The sequence below is a fragment of the Gadus macrocephalus genome, chromosome 13 (assembly GCF_031168955.1).
Source record: "Gadus macrocephalus chromosome 13, ASM3116895v1".
In the NCBI taxonomy this organism is placed as follows: domain Eukaryota; kingdom Metazoa; phylum Chordata; class Actinopteri; order Gadiformes; family Gadidae; genus Gadus; species Gadus macrocephalus.
The window spans coordinates 17,861,592-17,876,186 of NC_082394.1; the positions used below are offsets into that span (position 1 = coordinate 17,861,592).

Here is a 14,595-nt window from a genome sequence, read left to right on the forward strand (position 1 = left end):
GGAGGGGTGCGTTTTTTTAACAAGCATGGATGGGAGTCTGCATCCTACATACTGCTAACATTCTGTTAGCATGCCTGTGGTGTTGCCGATGTTGCAAACGAGTGTATGAAGCAGTACTCTTAAATTAGAAAATATCAGAGAGCACTTCCTTTAACACAATGTTTAGCAACATACTTTGTACTAGCCTTGGGTAATGTAGATACAATATACATATTATAGACACACAAAATCAAAACATTTGGTTTAATTTCCCTCTGAATAACATGAAATTGCTGCTAATCTAGAAACATTACATTTTTCGGAACGGCTTAAATAAATGCCTACAAATTTCTTTATAGCCGGAATATGATTACCACCCCTGGAAATTCTGTTTCATAGCAAATCTTGCATCATATTAATTTATTTGGAATCTGGATTAAGCTTTGAAAATACAAGTCCAAAACTAGATATTTTAGCACCATGAACAGTTTCAATTTCTGCAGGGGCCAGTTTGAGTAGGAACAGTGGTGTTGATTGTAACCATGGTTCTCAGGACAAATAATGTTTTATTCTAGATGAGCATAACTAAAGATGAAACGTTAGTTAGCCTAAGGCGGCCTCCAGTTTGCAGGCAGTTGGCCTTCCAGCAGAAAGGGGTCTTTGTGCGGTGTGGTGACGTCAAATGAACTCTATAAAGGCATAAATTCATAGTTTAGCTGGAACAACAAAACAGTGGGAGGATGAGTTTAACCATCCTCCTCCCTACTCATAACTTGCATAACTAATGAGCCTTAACTCCATGATAAATTAAGCAGGACCAATGACTCCTCTTATTTGCACATGCTAACTGGTTGACGGCTCATTCAAAAAACATCGCAAAAGGACTATTTTCCGCAATTTGTTCTAAACAGTAAAAGATTTCAACAAAAATAATTATATACAATAATTATGTTGGAGATGCTTGAATACAACCATTATCAGGTAAGATTCTTCGCTGATGATGAATAGATAAGACAATGATGATTACTGAGCGTAATGGTGTTTTGCTGCTTTTGGTCTTATATTTAACTTCTTAAGGGAGCAACTAAGTTTGAGCTCTGTTTATTTTTATGCTACATTGAAGTTGTTGCTGAAGTTCAGATATAATAGTCTGATATGGATTCAAATGTGTTTGCAATAGTATTGGGATGAGCTTGAGATCCCTTTACATTCTGTTTGAATTTTCACAAATATTTACGGATTTCCAAATTGCATTGTTAAAATAAGCAATATTCTATGATTGTATTATCATATTGTTCTATCATATTGTTCAACTTTATATATATTTAAACTAAAGACAAAGTTCAAAGCAATATATATAAAACTGGATTATTTTATTAATGAACTTTCTAAGATTCTTTGTGAAGAACGGATTCTGATTCTGTCAATACATCCATACAATTTCTCTTTTTTTGTTGCATTGATAGAGTTATCTGAGAGATTCTTCTCAGGGATCTTAAGTCATTTGAAAAGCCCTACATGGTTGGCTCCATGAAACGAAACAAGAAACCTTACTATTTGAAACTATTTCCTCTTTGTCCTTAATAGTTCTTCTGACTTTTCTAGGTGCCGTCCCACCTGGAGAGCCCAACTAAGTACCAGATCCAGCAGGCCCAGAGGCAACAGGTGAGGCAGTATCTCTCCTCCACCCTCGGTGGGAAAACGGGTAACCAGTGCCCTAGCCAAACCCCGGAACGAGGCATGCCCCCTGGGCCGGCCAGCAGTGCCCCCAACAGCCCCATGGCCCTGCTCACTCTCAGCTCCAACTGTGAGAAAGAGGTACAACTGCCACTAGGCCCAAGAGTTAGACGGTTGTCCACTTAATCATGCACTGAACATGGCGTTTCTTTTAAGATAATTTCATCTTTTTTTTCATGAATGTTTGTGTCATTAATTAAATGGACTGTATTCTTTTTATAGATGGATGATGTTATTGACGATATTATTAGCTTGGAAACAAGTTATAATGAGGACATCCTCGGCCTTATGGATTCTGGAGTCCAGATTTTGAACACGGTAATTCGGTTATGTACCTAATTCGAAACATTGTGCAATACCTCCAACATATCTTAAAGATATTTCTGCAATACATTTTTATTGATTATGTTTGTGTGTAGCTCCCAGTGTCTGGCAACCTTCTGGACATGTATAGCAGCCAAGGAATCAACAACTCATGCTCTTCCAGTATGTCCAACATCAAAAGGGAATACACAGGTGATGTACCATTTCTGCACTAATTAAAAGTCCATAGTGAAGACCTAGGATGTATTTGCCGATGAGCATTTTATTTGAAAAGGAAAAATTAGGAATTACATAAGATTTAAACCGACACTTAACCCATTTTACCTTATCGAAATGCAAACAGTAGTATTAAACACGTTATTTTCCAAATAGTTGGTCCAGGCCCTGGCATGATGCACATGCTGGAGAAGCCTGGGCCATGCAGCCAGTATGAAAACTACCAAAGGCAAGAAGGCTATCCAGTAGGTAAGCAAAGAACACTGAATAAAGGAAATGTTTGTCTTTATTTCTCAGACTTTATGAAAGCTATTATCATTTTGAATAAAGAAACCTTTGTAATTCCACAAACTGCGCACAATATGAGCCAGCACGACAGTGGTTTGAAGTGAAATAAACACAAAGTTAAGAAACTATTTCATATTTGTTATGAAAACGGCACCAGAAGGCACACAAATTATAACAAAGTATGTTTTTTTTCATCTCATTATCTCCTTATCACCCAATCCAGTTCAACAAACTAGAGTAATTTAAATGGTGGTGTATACATTTTAGAAACGACAAGATTTCTGGTTCTGAGGCCTAAGTACATTTGCATTTCACAGAGGCTGAGGTACGAGCTCTGGCAAAGGAGAGACAGAAGAAGGACAATCATAACCTTAGTAAGTTTGAATAGAAAATCTGGTTTTGTAAATGTTGATTATAGCTAAACAAATGTGTTGTATGATAGCTTTAGTTCATATTTAGACATTGTTTCAAATGTTTGGCCAGCCATTATGTATGTCTAATGGGAACCTTAAACAACAGAGTTTTGTATTGCATCAGTTTACCCCTGTCGTGGACCCTTTAGAGAAAATTAAGGATTTTCTTAAAAAATATGTACAGTCTATAATCTAGCATATTAACACCAATAACAATGTTATTTTTATTAATTCAATTTACAGTTGAACGCAGGCGGCGGTTTAATATCAACGATAGGATCAAAGAATTGGGAACATTAATTCCTAAGTCAAATGACCCGTAAGTATTAATATTAAGCAATCACCATGTGCCATATGTAATCCAGCCTTTCTCTCTTGTCTGCATGCATGTCTGTCTGTCTATATACCCAGTCAATCATTATCCAATGACTTTATTTTTAAACACTTCTCTCCTAAAAGTCCATAGAGTGTAATCAGGGTAACTGGTCCCCTGTGGCGGTCCAGACAGAGATGTCGTCATGCTGCTCAGCTGACTCCACACTGAGGGACCATTTCTTCTCTGTTACCCCCAGGGACATGCGCTGGAATAAGGGAACTATTCTCAAAGCCTCAGTCGACTACATTCGTAAGCTGCAGCGGGAGCAGCAGCGTGCCAAAGATCTGGAGTTAAGGCAGAGGAGGCTGGAGCATGCTAACCGCCACCTGATGCTACGCATTCAGGTCTGTTAACTCCCGAAAACAGAACAAAAAACCCTGGGCCTACATGTTTCACTTAGCAGTCACCATAGGAACCAAACTGTGGAATTAGACCACACAGACTGCAGCGTCTAATTGGCTCTGGTTTGTTCCATATGAGGTCACCAAGCACCAAATTGAGACGATAGTAGAACATTGAGGCCTTTAACTATTGCAAAAACTCTGTTCTAGTGGTTAGGTTGAGTCCCAGCTGATGGGGTTTTGGGTTAAATCAAAACGCAAGCATGCTCATTATGTCCCCATATATGAAAAGATAATCATATTTTGAATACAACCTTCTGTTAAATGACTTAATTGTAAGAGTTTGAGATTCATGTTTAACTCTTCAATGGGCTGGGCTTTCAACAGCTTCTTCTTAAATTAATGTTGCCATGTTGGTTTAGGAGTTGGAAATGCAGGCCCGAGCTCATGGCCTCGCAGTGGTGACGTCACCGTCCTCCCTGTGCACCTCGGAGCTGATGGCCAGGGCCATCAAACAAGAGCCACTGCTGGGCGGCGAGTGCCCCTCCGACCTATACCACCATAGCCCCACCCCTGACATGTCACCGCCCACCACGCTGGACCTGAACAACGGCACCATATCCTTCGACCCGATTCATTCAGATTCTGGAGATCCTTACCGCGCCTCCAAATCGGACAACGCAAAGGACAGCAGCCTGTCGTCAGTCACTCCGAGCGAGACGCTGCTGTCTTCCGGTTCCCCGGACCACTCCGACAGCAGCAGCCGCCGCAGCTCCAGCTCTAGCATGGACGAGAAGGAGAACGGCTGTTAGTGTGGACGGCTAACTGTTCACCTACCTTAACTTAGAGACATGGAGGACACGTTGTTAACTGTCGAAGTATTTCGAAGTTTTCAAAAACGAACGAGTGGCTATCGAAATGTTGTCAGCCATTCTCCGCAAGACGGTAGACGTTTTGCGTTACTTTCTTTTTTAAATCTATAGCTGGATTTTAATCTTTATCTTAAAAGTATTGTTGGCTTACATGAAAAGTAGCCAACATTACGTTGGGACCGCGTATGATTCGTTATGCTGTTCCTGCTTGTGTCTTCCGTCGTCGCGGTTACTGACAAATGATCACAGGTGGAAGAGCAGATGCTGTGAGCAACGCTCAACGTCGCTCATATAAAGCTTTGGATCAATTTGTGGTTCACTTTTATAAATCCGGGTTAAACAAAGGGATTACGTTTAACTTGTAGGCTACTCTACGACGTGGCAATAGGCCTCTGTTCATGAACTAAATTGCTTTAGTCCACTAACATTAAAGGTCCAGTGTGTAGAATTGAGTGGTCTGTAGTGAACCCGAGTTGGCAGAAATGGAATATAACATTCATAAGTATGTTTTCATTAGTGTTTAATCCCTTGAAAATAAGAATTATTTTGTTTTCTTTACCTAATTTTGAGCTCTTTATATCTACTTGGGGTGCAGGTCCTCTTTCACGAAGGCATCCATGGACGCCATTGTTCTATTGTTGCCCAGAACAGACAAACTGCAATTATTACCGTTGTTGTATAGGAGCCTTATAAAAAGCAATATTGTATCTGAAATGCTCACCTTAGTGTTATGGTATATATTTATACATTTACTGTCTAAAAAACGAAATAGAATTCATAAATCAAAGAGTGTCATCACTTGACTCGGCTACTCGATGTTGATAATTTTGCAAGTAGGTCTACTTACTGTCTGGAACCTTAATACAGGCCACCGGACCAGGCACACTTGACCTTTAACTGATATTGTTCCATTGTGATAAGAAGTATTCTACAAAAAGTATGCCGACGTCTGTTTAAAATGATAATGCTTAAGCCCAGGATGTTTCTGTCGTAAAAAAAACTAACGCTTACCAGAAATAGGGTTTTGGTTTTCAAAGGTTAAAAGTAACATCAATAGACCGTAATAATGATTATTTTACATTTGAATGAAAATTAATTTTGTACAATATTTATATAAACACATTTTTGTTAATTTCTGTGATTGTTATTTAATATGCTCCATTCGTATTTGTTATTTTAAGATTCTCATATGGTAATAGGTTTGAAAAACTGACAGATCCAAGAATTATCGAAAGGCAAATATAAAATATATTTATATTTTGTATGCCTGTATAGTTATATAACCTACATTTTTTTAATTTCCTAATGCCCTATACTGAATTATTGAACCATAGATAAGACAGTTATTAAGAAAACGACAGATAGCTTTATTTTCAAAGATTCATGATTGCTGCTAATTCAAAAACACAATACATGGATTATGTTTTTGCAGGCATTATTGCTACTAAAAGATTAATTTGTAAACTTGTTTTTAGTCGTTGGCTATAATAGATCCCCTATTATATTCCCTTTTATAATTTCTTTGAATTACCTCTAGGGGGCATCCAATAATATGGCAATACATTGTACACATTTTTCATTTGCTAAACATTTACATTTTGTAAAAGATTAAAAAATACATATATTTCTAAATATATTTCGAGAAACAAGCGTTAACTTTCATATTTAAAATAATCTGATACCGTGAAGAAAAGGTTTGCTTCAGAAAACATGGAACATTTTGCAAATAAAGAAAGTACCAAGGTAAATCCTTATTGCAAATACATGAAATTGTGAAATAAACATTACATATTCATGGGAAGGTAAGGTTGCAGTGATTTCCAACTGAAGTTGATAAAACTTACTGTGGCGAGCAGACCGGGAATGACCAGACGGGAGCCCGGGAAAAAGCAGTTTGAAACTTGTGCCCCATAGACCGCATCACCCCGGGGGTTGCCTTTATTTAAACACACCACACACACGAAAAACATCCTATCCCGCACAACCATGACTGCCTCGGTTGCTTCCGCTGACCCTCCCAGGATCCCTTGCGGCATTTGGACAAGGCGACGACAGCCGTGTTCGCCACAATTATCTGGCACTATTAAAAATACATTATGATGATCCCAGGCATTTCCATGGTACAATATAATAATTGCTTTTATGAAGCCTTAAATCATTGTGGCCCATTTTTAGTTTGTCCCCAGACAGCAAAATACTTTCAATTCTCGACCAGTGTCCCCTTTAATTGTACAGGCCTGACAGGCCCACCAAAAATATGTATTTAAAAAAGAAAAAACGCACAATTTAATAATATTTGTAAAAAATATATAATGAAATAAAAATAATGCAGCGTTATCTTGACTCGATACTAGTGCTATTGCTAACAGAGTCCCCCATTTATCTCCAAAACAACTCATCTTAATCGAAAGAATGTAAATCTCGCCCTTCTCGCCTTGGCTTACCCGCATGTCAAAACAAAATGCTTTTCTCACGTCAAGCCTGATAAACAATAAAGTGTACCTACACATTTAAAACTGTTTACATCAGCCGTGATGTAAATATGCACTATATTCCTATAATAATCGCACCGGTAAAAAGACTGACAGTATAACTTACATAGGCTAGTGAAGGCAAGCTTATGCTCTTACCTTTCACCATGATATCCTATGTATTTAGAGGATTCAATTAAACTTGAATCTTCTTTTACTTTGTGTTCATAATGAAGCTAATGGCTGTTGGCGGATGAGGGGGTTTACGATGAGGGGCTGTTTTGGAGATGTAAGTTTCCCAGTTTAACAACTAAAATAGGCTATCACCCTTTTCATAGAAAGTTGGTATCCAAAAAGCCAGAGTTGCGATACTGCACATTGTCATGCTATCAATAGACCTATATTCCCGTACCTAATTACAAGTAAACACTGGCCTGTAAGTTACTATGACAGAGATACCCGAATGAGATTGGTTAAACCGATATATTTGTGATTAAAAAAATCGATGTTGGTTCGAATAAAATTAATGTCTTCTCTTCACAAAACGTGTACATCGTTCGTTTATTTTACGGTGCATAGCACCAGGCCTGTAAACAATTCTAGAGGAAACACTGACGAGGTAATCAGATCAGAGTCTTTGACGATGTACCCAGCTCATCACACCATTTCTTGAAAGCTTTGCAGAGGACTTCATCCGTCGTGTCGTTAAATATATCTGCAATATGAGAGCAACAAGTAAAGGCGGTTATTATAACAAAGTACAATTCTTTAAAAGCCTTAGTGTACTTTATATCTAAAATTGGTCTTCTTTGAGATCGCATATTCATTACATTTTGACATCTTAAACACCATCTAATTTGACAACTTTCAAAAGCGGGCCCTCCAATTCCTTGCTAATCCTTCGACTACGCACCAACATCCTGATACTCTGAGGTCCAATGCTGTCACATTGGGCTCTTGTGCACATTATACATCTGCTACTCACCCGCGCGACCCAGGCTGATGGGCAGAGGCATTCTGGCCAGGCCTCCCGAGTGCTTGAGCCGGTTCTGGAATGACCTGTTCACCATCTCCATGGTAAAGTCTGGATGCCACACGGGGAGCTCCAGGCCCTCCATGCAGCCGATAATCCTTAGCTTGTCGTCCTCTGTCAAGAGCCCGCGCTCCCTGGACACGTACACCATGTAGGACATGTCGATGTTCACCGCCTCGCCGTGCAACAGCGTTGGGAGAACTTCCTACAGAGGACATAAGAGAGGACCTTAAATAGACAGAGTAGAAGTGTGCCTAAGAACACATCACAAAACATAAATAGGTGTTTCAATGGGCAATGGGCTTTCTATCTGGAGGCTTGAATGAACAAAGTGGACAAGAAGATGCACATTCCTAAGCAATCTAGGCATTGGCAATATATCGCCGGAGAAACCACGGTCGCGTGTCTGTCATACATGACATGAGCCTGGTCGTCGTGGTGTAGATGGAGATATTGTGGTGGAGATGGAAGAGAAAGAGTGGCCTGTAATGAAGAGGCATCTTTACCATCTCCAGCTCAGGACTGATGAGGTGGCCAAAGTCCACCAGGCGGTTCAGCTCGTCCTCCCAGAGGTTAGGTGCCAGCTCCTCCAGCATGCTCTTGATGGCCATGCGGCTGGACGTCACTGCAGCCTTCCCGTGTTTGCCTCCATATTTACCACTGCCCTCTGACTGAAACTTGGTATCCAGCAGGAACGGACCATGTGTCTCCAGCAGCTCAAAAAGCTCTCTGTGCTTCATCAGGGCCATCTGGAAAGAAGCAAAGTGAAGGAAATATTGGAGAGATCATACTAGATGCGTGCTATGATAACCGTTTTGGATGGTATACATTTATGGTTCCAGGTGTCGGCTTCCTGGTTTCCCATACCTTCAACATTTCCGCCAGCCCGTTGGAGATCTGACGGCGACTGATGGTTTGGAAGAAGGATCGGTCCAGGAAGGTGGCCACCGGCGGAACATAGGAGCCCAGCTTGTTCTTACAGCTCGCAAAGTTCACCCCCGTCTTGGCGCCCACGCTGGCGTCCACGTACGACAGCAGAGTGGTCGGCACTCGGATGTATGGCGTGCGCCTCCGGTATAGCGAGGCGGCCAGCCCCACGATGTCCAGACACACGCCGCCACCGATGGCGATGATGGGCTCTCCGCGTCGGTCCAGCGAGAACTTATGGACCTCGTCAAGGATCTTCATGACCAGCTCCATGGACTTGTTCTCCTCTGTGGTGGGAAGCGGTAGGATACTGTAGACCACGTGGCGGGCCTCTAAGTAGTCGCGCAACTTGGCGGCGTAGAGGTTGTACACTACCTGGTCCATAACCACGAACCTTCGCAGTGGCTTGGGGTTGTTCCTCAGCTCCTCCAGCTGCCGTGGGTCTCTGATGTGACCAAGCAGGAGGGTGTCGTTGCTGGGGTCCAGCAGACACTGGGACTCCACCACTTGGTAGGTGAAGACGATGGGACTGACCACCGTCCAGCTACTGCCCCTCTCTGTCACGCTCTCAAAGCTTTCATACAAGACACAGGATTCAAGTAGAGGGAATTGAAAACAATCTATCTACCTCAAGTCATATTTCTGACACTATAATCAACATTGCCATGGTGACCACGAAAGGCAACATCGACAATGTCTTTCTAGTGAGGTTTCAAATTGTTGAAGAACAATTCGAAGCCTCGCTAGAAAGACATTCAGTCGATGTTGTCTGTAAAAGGGAAATCGTCATGTGTATCAGTAGGAAAAATATTGTCAGCCTTTCTAAACAATATTATTATTACCAGAAGCTGTCATATCATACCAATTTGTAGCCTTATCAGTCAAACGCCTCTGAAGTCTCTCTATTACTGTAGGTTTTGTCATCTTAAATGAATACTATGTGTAATGTCATGGAACTGAGCTCTGTGTCCAGTGACCGGCCACTGTTTAATTTCATAGAAAGCCTGAAAAAACATTTTAAGCAGTGCTGCTAAAAATGCACTACATTAGGTAGGGTTACACACACACACACACACACACACACACACACACACACACACACACACTCACACACTAACTAATTGACACACAGTTGGACACACATACGCAAACACAAACCTGTTCCGCAAGTTGATTCTGTATCAATGATTCTGTGACATTTATATAGGCCTACACATTGACTAAATTCAACTTAATAACACCTAGAATGTAATGAAGCAATATTGCGGTTTGAATTGAATGGGTCGTTTCGGATTACAGCATTCAAAATGATTGCTTACAGAGTTTGATCTTTCCAAGGGGTATTTGTGTGAATGTAGGATCTGAAAGCATCTTCACTTATGGACGCTGGAAGTGGGGGGGGCTGAGGGGGCTGCAGCCCCCCCTGGTGGCGAGAGGCTGAATGTGAAATGCAAAAACCCCCGTGGAAATAAATAAATACATAAATATATCAGACTATTATTATACTATTGTCATTTTATTTACATAACTCAAACAACATATTTGACTATAAATGTCACAAGCATGATTTGATTCACAAAATGTAGTACCACAAACACAGCATAACGACCGTTTAAAGTGTTCTACTCTGGACGTCATCAACTAGGCTAGCACTAGCATTTTGAACAGAGCTAAAAACAGAGCTAAAAAGTATGAGTCAGAAAATAATTTCGGATTTTTTCAAAGATCCTGTGGGTCATGGTTCCACCAAAAGGCAAAACACTACGAATGTAGAATGTGTCAGTATTCAAGTGTCTTTACCAGCATTACCATCAAAGGATCACCCCCCAATCAGACCGGATGAGGAGAGCTTGGATGAGGCGGCGATGCTAACTGCTGCGGCGCCGTCGGTGGATTCTGTTGGTGCTACTAGCGGGGAAGCTAGCACTAGCTACAGTCTGAGTGAGGAGCCTTTTCAGCCAAAAGATTTTTCGTTCCCAGCCTGGCGTTTTGCTAATGAAAACTTCTCCAGATAGCCTCATCTAGGCTATGTTACTTGTTCATAACACTGTCTAATGCATAATATCAGTACCTTGTGCGTGTAATTAAATATTTGAGGTCTTAATTAAAGACATATTCTGAGAAATACTTGCATTTCATGTGTGATTCAATGAAGCACATTCACAAGTTGGCCTTGTGGTGTATTTCTAAAACCTCTGGTCTAATACAGGTTGGTTGTGATGACATCTCATTATAGCCTTTATCACATGATTACTAGGCATATAAATAACCAAGTGTAACACCCTATCGAGAACGTTATTTATTTATGTTTGACCTTTCGCAGTATGACGTCATCGGAACGTTTCTCAGCCCCCCCAACTGTGAATTACTTCCAGCGTCACACACACACACACACACACACACACACACACACACACACACACACACACACACACACACACACACACACACACACACACACACACACACACACTCTGAAGTCTTCCACTTTGTCCATTAATGCCATGCATGGAAACCATTGTGCAAATTTCCATTCGGAAACTGGTCCACTAAACGGTCCTCAACTATTCGTACGGGTTTCAACAGCGAGATTTATTAAAATGGACAATGCGTTCCTAGAAGGATTTTTTTTCAGTAAAATACCTGAGGCTGCCTCTAAAATTATATAAAATAAAATACATATTTTGAATTACGATTGTTTTATTTAGCTATATCTTATCAACAGAACCTGACACAGTATCAATAAATACCAATTATTACCAACTGTTATACTCACATTTTGGCAGCAGAGACGTTGCCTCTGCTGTGGTTTGAGCATGTTCCCATTTTACACCTCCACGTATTGTCAACTCGCAGTAGACTGAACTCAGTCTTTGACTCTGTGCTGCCATTGACTGCATCTCCCAGATTAAGAGTCTTCCCCATAATTTCGATGAATGGGCAATTTACTGGATATAAGGGGATAACAATATATATAGCTGACAAAGAATTGACAAGACGTTTGAGCCGCTGTATTTATACAAGGATGTGTGTTGGGAGGAGCGTTTTATTTACAGGTCTTCACATGAACATGCCACGTGACTTTAGTTTAGTTTTACACAACGATAACCTCACGTGCACTTACTGTTTTTCGGTTCACTCCTGTGGCCACTAATTGTCACTTTTATCCGAACAAATAAACCGCACAATGAAAGGGGTACAAGGTAAGGAACGCTATGCCTCTGAAGCTCTGTTAAAATGATAGTTTTGATCATTCTATTCTGTTAACTAAATACACAGTCAATAACGACTGTAATTGAAAATGGGAATGCCCCGTTTCGTACTTGGAGACATTGTAAAACGGTGCTTGGCGCTACTCACACATAACACACAGTTCTGTGTGTGAATATGTGGGTTATGCCTATTCTGTGGCTTCATAATGCATAGTCTAGTCCTACTGCAAACTGGATAACATAGGCATTAGGCAAGTATCGAACGATCACCTAAACAATTGTGGTACGCCTATAAGCCTAATTCGTAAAGTAAGTAGCCTATCCAATAACTTTTTTAATAGGCTACATTATCTTTTCAGATGGACCGTTTGAACTCATACAAATTCAAGGTCATGTCACAAGGACCCCCTTTGTGTGTGTTTGAAAAACACACACAAGCCAAGTTGTATTCCTTGCCATGATATTTATAGAATACAATGTGTGATAGAAAAGACACTGTCAGTGACTGTCTTGTATTTGACTCATCGCCCATTGCGTCAAAAATAAACACAATAACAATAATATAAATATATTGATCTTGTTTCCGATCTTGTTTTCGAATTTGTCTTAATTGAAATAATAAAATACCACTCCCTCTACCCCTTTTTAATTTTGAGCGCACTGCAAGAGCTATTTGCCCACTGCCCTGGCAATTGGAGCCGCCCTTCGTCTAATTTTGGATCTGCTCAGGGGGTGTCACTGCACGTGATATCTACTTCTGAGTTACGAAATCTAATAATTGTCACGTTTCGGCATCAGGGGTTCATACTGCACGTGACATCTACACATTTTTTGGGTTCCCTACGTGGATTCGTGAATTGACTACAAACCACGTGACTTTAGTTTAGTTTAGATAAAAAAAAATCACCTACACTCACTGTCGACATGCGAGTGTTTAGTCATGTCACTTTTGGCCAAAAATAACAAACCGCACCTTGCAACTAGTTGACGACCACGAGATGATGTTCGATTACAAAAACATCGAGATGATTGCCTGAGGGGTTGGCAATCCCTGCACTGCCCTTGGGGAACTCTGGCTCCTGCTCCCTGTTCTCGGGGTTCATACTGCACGTGACATCAACCGACTTCGAGTTACAAAAGTCATATTTGATACATACCACGTGACTTTGGTTTAGGTAACTCAAAGGGCATCTGTACTCACTTGAACTATGCGTTACAACACGTCCTCCACCATCGTGGACATAATTGACACCTTTAGCCGAAAAAATAGTAAACCGCAACATGCAAGCAGTTAAAGGTAAGGGATGTTATATGACTCTGATGGTCTTTATAGTTATCGTTTGATAATAAAATTGTGTCAACTAACAACTTGACAACATTTTTGTGTAAATGGAACAAATGGGTCGGTTGGATCTTTTGAAGTTAAAGGCACCCAGTGCAACTTTCGAGGCTTAAAAATAAACATTCAATTTCTAGTCTTTTTTACACGTAGTAAGTTTCAATAACTCCATACCATTACATACCGACATTTAAGCAGCAAAGATGAGACGTCGTTGTGTGGTGAGAACTGATACAAAATCGATAACAACAACAATGCCGCCATTTTCTTTATTTTTTGTAACCTACAATAAATAAAGCAGGCTTCCAGTCAATGGAAAAATGGCTTCTCCCCACCGGCGATTGTTGTTGTTTACGATTTTCTATCAGTTCTCACCACACAACGACGTCTCATCTTTGCTCCTTGAATGTCGATATGTAATGGTATGGAGTTATTGAAACTTACTACGTGTAAAAAAAGACTAGAAATTGAATGTTTATTTTTCATTGAATGTTTACATAAAGTTGCACTGGGTGCCTTTAAGAGATGAGTTGGTCTGACTGAGTGAGCCTGCAACTTGCGATCAGTTGTGAATGAGAAAAAAATAACATACTGAAGGCATTCTATTAGCGTTTAAGTAGTGTCTTTATGCAACTTTATTTTATTATGTCATTATACACAGGAAACAAAATATTTACAGCTGTATTTGAGCTGTTTCAGCAAACCTTAAGCCCTACGTTTTTAGTCACTATGCGTACAGGTTAGTAAAGGCCTTTTCAGACAAGCTGCAATATATCGTTCACTTTTGCAAATTGTATTATTACTCTTCCACAGTTTCAGACACACCAATGGAATTCCTGGTGGAGTACCTAACGAGAGCCCAGGAGATATGTGACGGAATGGCTCACATTCCGGCGGAGCTGAAGGATAACCTGGGGAAAGCTTTAGAATTAGCCAGTGGCCTAGACCACTACTTGGAGGGAATGACGTCAAAGGAAAGTGAACAGCTAGCAGAACTTAACGCGTAGGTCCTGTTTTTATTTTACTCACTTTTTTCCATTATACATACATCTTTATTGAACATTTAA

At 40.5% G+C, this 14,595-nt stretch overlaps 2 protein-coding genes across 2 annotated transcripts; one reads left to right on the forward strand and one right to left on the reverse strand.

Annotated features, from left to right (window-relative positions):
- Positions 1-731: 731 nt before the first annotated feature.
- On the forward strand, positions 732-6,847 carry mitfa (melanocyte inducing transcription factor a). Its single transcript, XM_060069652.1, has 9 exons — positions 732-960; positions 1,585-1,797; positions 1,939-2,034; positions 2,136-2,232; positions 2,413-2,505; positions 2,862-2,918; positions 3,201-3,276; positions 3,530-3,677; positions 4,097-6,847. The coding sequence occupies exons 1-9, from the start codon at positions 928-930 to the stop codon at positions 4,484-4,486; spliced, it is 1,203 nt and encodes a 400-aa protein (XP_059925635.1). The 5' UTR covers positions 732-927; the 3' UTR covers positions 4,487-6,847.
- Positions 6,848-7,559: 712 nt separating this feature from the next.
- Positions 7,560-11,996, reverse strand: eevs (2-epi-5-epi-valiolone synthase). Its single transcript, XM_060069651.1, has 5 exons — positions 11,754-11,996; positions 8,918-9,551; positions 8,557-8,799; positions 8,003-8,255; positions 7,560-7,732 (listed from the first exon to the last, which is right to left on the reverse strand). The coding sequence occupies exons 1-5, from the start codon at positions 11,900-11,902 to the stop codon at positions 7,641-7,643; spliced, it is 1,371 nt and encodes a 456-aa protein (XP_059925634.1). The 5' UTR covers positions 11,903-11,996; the 3' UTR covers positions 7,560-7,640.
- Between the last annotated feature and the right edge of the window lie 2,599 nt (positions 11,997-14,595).

Excerpts from the sequence above, each read along its gene's own strand:
- mitfa (XM_060069652.1), top strand. The coding sequence starts at position 928 with ATGTTGGAGATGCTTGAATACAACCATTATCAG. Across the intron at positions 2,919-3,200 it reads GAAGGACAATCATAACCTTA|TTGAACGCAGGCGGCGGTTT; the intron begins GTAAGTTTGAAT and ends TTCAATTTACAG. Across the intron at positions 3,277-3,529 it reads ATTCCTAAGTCAAATGACCC|GGACATGCGCTGGAATAAGG; the intron begins GTAAGTATTAAT and ends TGTTACCCCCAG.
- eevs (XM_060069651.1), bottom strand. The coding sequence starts at position 11,902 with ATGGGGAAGACTCTTAATCTGGGAGATGCAGTCAATGGCAGCACAGAG. Across the intron at positions 9,552-11,753 it reads AACGTCTCTGCTGCCAAAAT|CTTTGAGAGCGTGACAGAGA; the intron begins GTGAGTATAACA and ends CTTGTATGAAAG. Across the intron at positions 8,256-8,556 it reads TCAGTCCTGAGCTGGAGATG|GAAGTTCTCCCAACGCTGTT; the intron begins GTAAAGATGCCT and ends TGTCCTCTGTAG.